The sequence below is a fragment of the Penaeus monodon genome, chromosome 28 (assembly GCF_015228065.2).
Source record: "Penaeus monodon isolate SGIC_2016 chromosome 28, NSTDA_Pmon_1, whole genome shotgun sequence".
In the NCBI taxonomy this organism is placed as follows: Eukaryota; Metazoa; Arthropoda; class Malacostraca; order Decapoda; family Penaeidae; genus Penaeus; species Penaeus monodon.
In genome coordinates, this window is record NC_051413.1 from 32,686,598 (window position 1) to 32,687,892 (window position 1,295).

The 1,295-nt window shown below is 34.7% G+C and overlaps 1 protein-coding gene across 1 annotated transcript in view; it reads right to left on the reverse strand.

The window, feature by feature from the left end:
• LOC119591178 (flocculation protein FLO11-like) overlaps positions 1-1,295 on the reverse strand; it is a gene marked incomplete at its 5' end in the record, with an annotated part of 15,623 nt that overhangs the window by 8,211 nt on the left and 6,117 nt on the right. The window contains 3 exon segments of the mRNA XM_037939887.1: positions 190-362; positions 664-804; positions 1,034-1,292. Coding sequence (XP_037795815.1) covers positions 190-362; positions 664-804; positions 1,034-1,292 — 573 coding nt within the window.

Here is a 1,295-nt window from a genome sequence, read left to right on the forward strand (position 1 = left end):
TTTCATTAATATTATGCAGTATATCAGTCTTCTAACTAAATTTACCCCTAATAGCTTTATAACATAAATCTTGTATAAAATAACAATATTAATTTCTTTAAAAATCAGCAAAGATATATCAGAAAAGCAACAAATGGTATATTTGTAATATATGTTGAAGGCAATACACAGAGAGGTTGTGACACTTACCTATCACTACACTTGTAATATGTGTCGTTCACCCAGTTGTACCCACAGTTCCCATTCTGACTGCCTTGTGTGTTCATCATGTAACAGCGGTCATCTGAACTCTGGCCTGTTGGACCCCACAACAACTTGCACTGCTCTCCATGTGTACGACACATCCCATTGTGGCAAAAGGCCTGTAATAATAAAAGCAGTGTTCACAAACTGAAATGGCAAGTAAAATATAAAAATTGTAAGGAAGATATAAAACATATAAACTAATTGTTTTGATTAAATTCTTTTATCTGAAACCATTATATATAGTTAAATCAATAATTATTAATTGAATGTGTAAAGAGATTAAATTACTAAATATTACAGATATAAAACTTGAATAAACTGGAGAGAATTGCATAGCCTCCAACATATCTTAACAGAAAGAGTGAAATAATAACTTCAATGAAGCACACCTAGTAATACACAAAATTATATTCTTACTTGTCCTGCCATGCATTCATGACCATCTAACTTGAAGGAATCATCAGGGCAATATTCTGAGTCGCCAGTACAATATTCCGGGAGATCACACTCATGAACAGCAGTTCTACATTTAACCCCAGCAAGTTTTGGTCTACAAGTCTGGAAAATGAGATGTGAAGTAAGCTTTTGGTTAAAAATCAGGATGCCATATTTGGTTCTGATCTCAGTTTCAGGTCATGCATGACCTTATCTATTCATATGCTAATTCTAAATGCATACTGGTAAGATGATAATCCAATGATTCTTTTACTTAAATAATATTTACATGAACAATTTTCTAGATTTGAAAAAAGTTATCACAATATCTAATCGTAATATCAATAGGTACCTCTAAGTCACAACAATGTCCTGTAGCACATGTAGCATTTGAGTAAAGCATGCAAGTTGCTGCATTGCAGCATGGATTGTTGCAGTAATCTGGCAGACCACAGTCACACTGTTCCCCAGGTTCCACAAAACCATTTCCACACACTGGAGAATCAAACAGTCTCGTTGGCTTGTTTCGCAAGCAGTAGTCCATTGACCGTTCAAAAGATAGTGCCAAATATTCATAACTGCAACTACTCCAGTGGGTTGGGCTCTTTGACCTG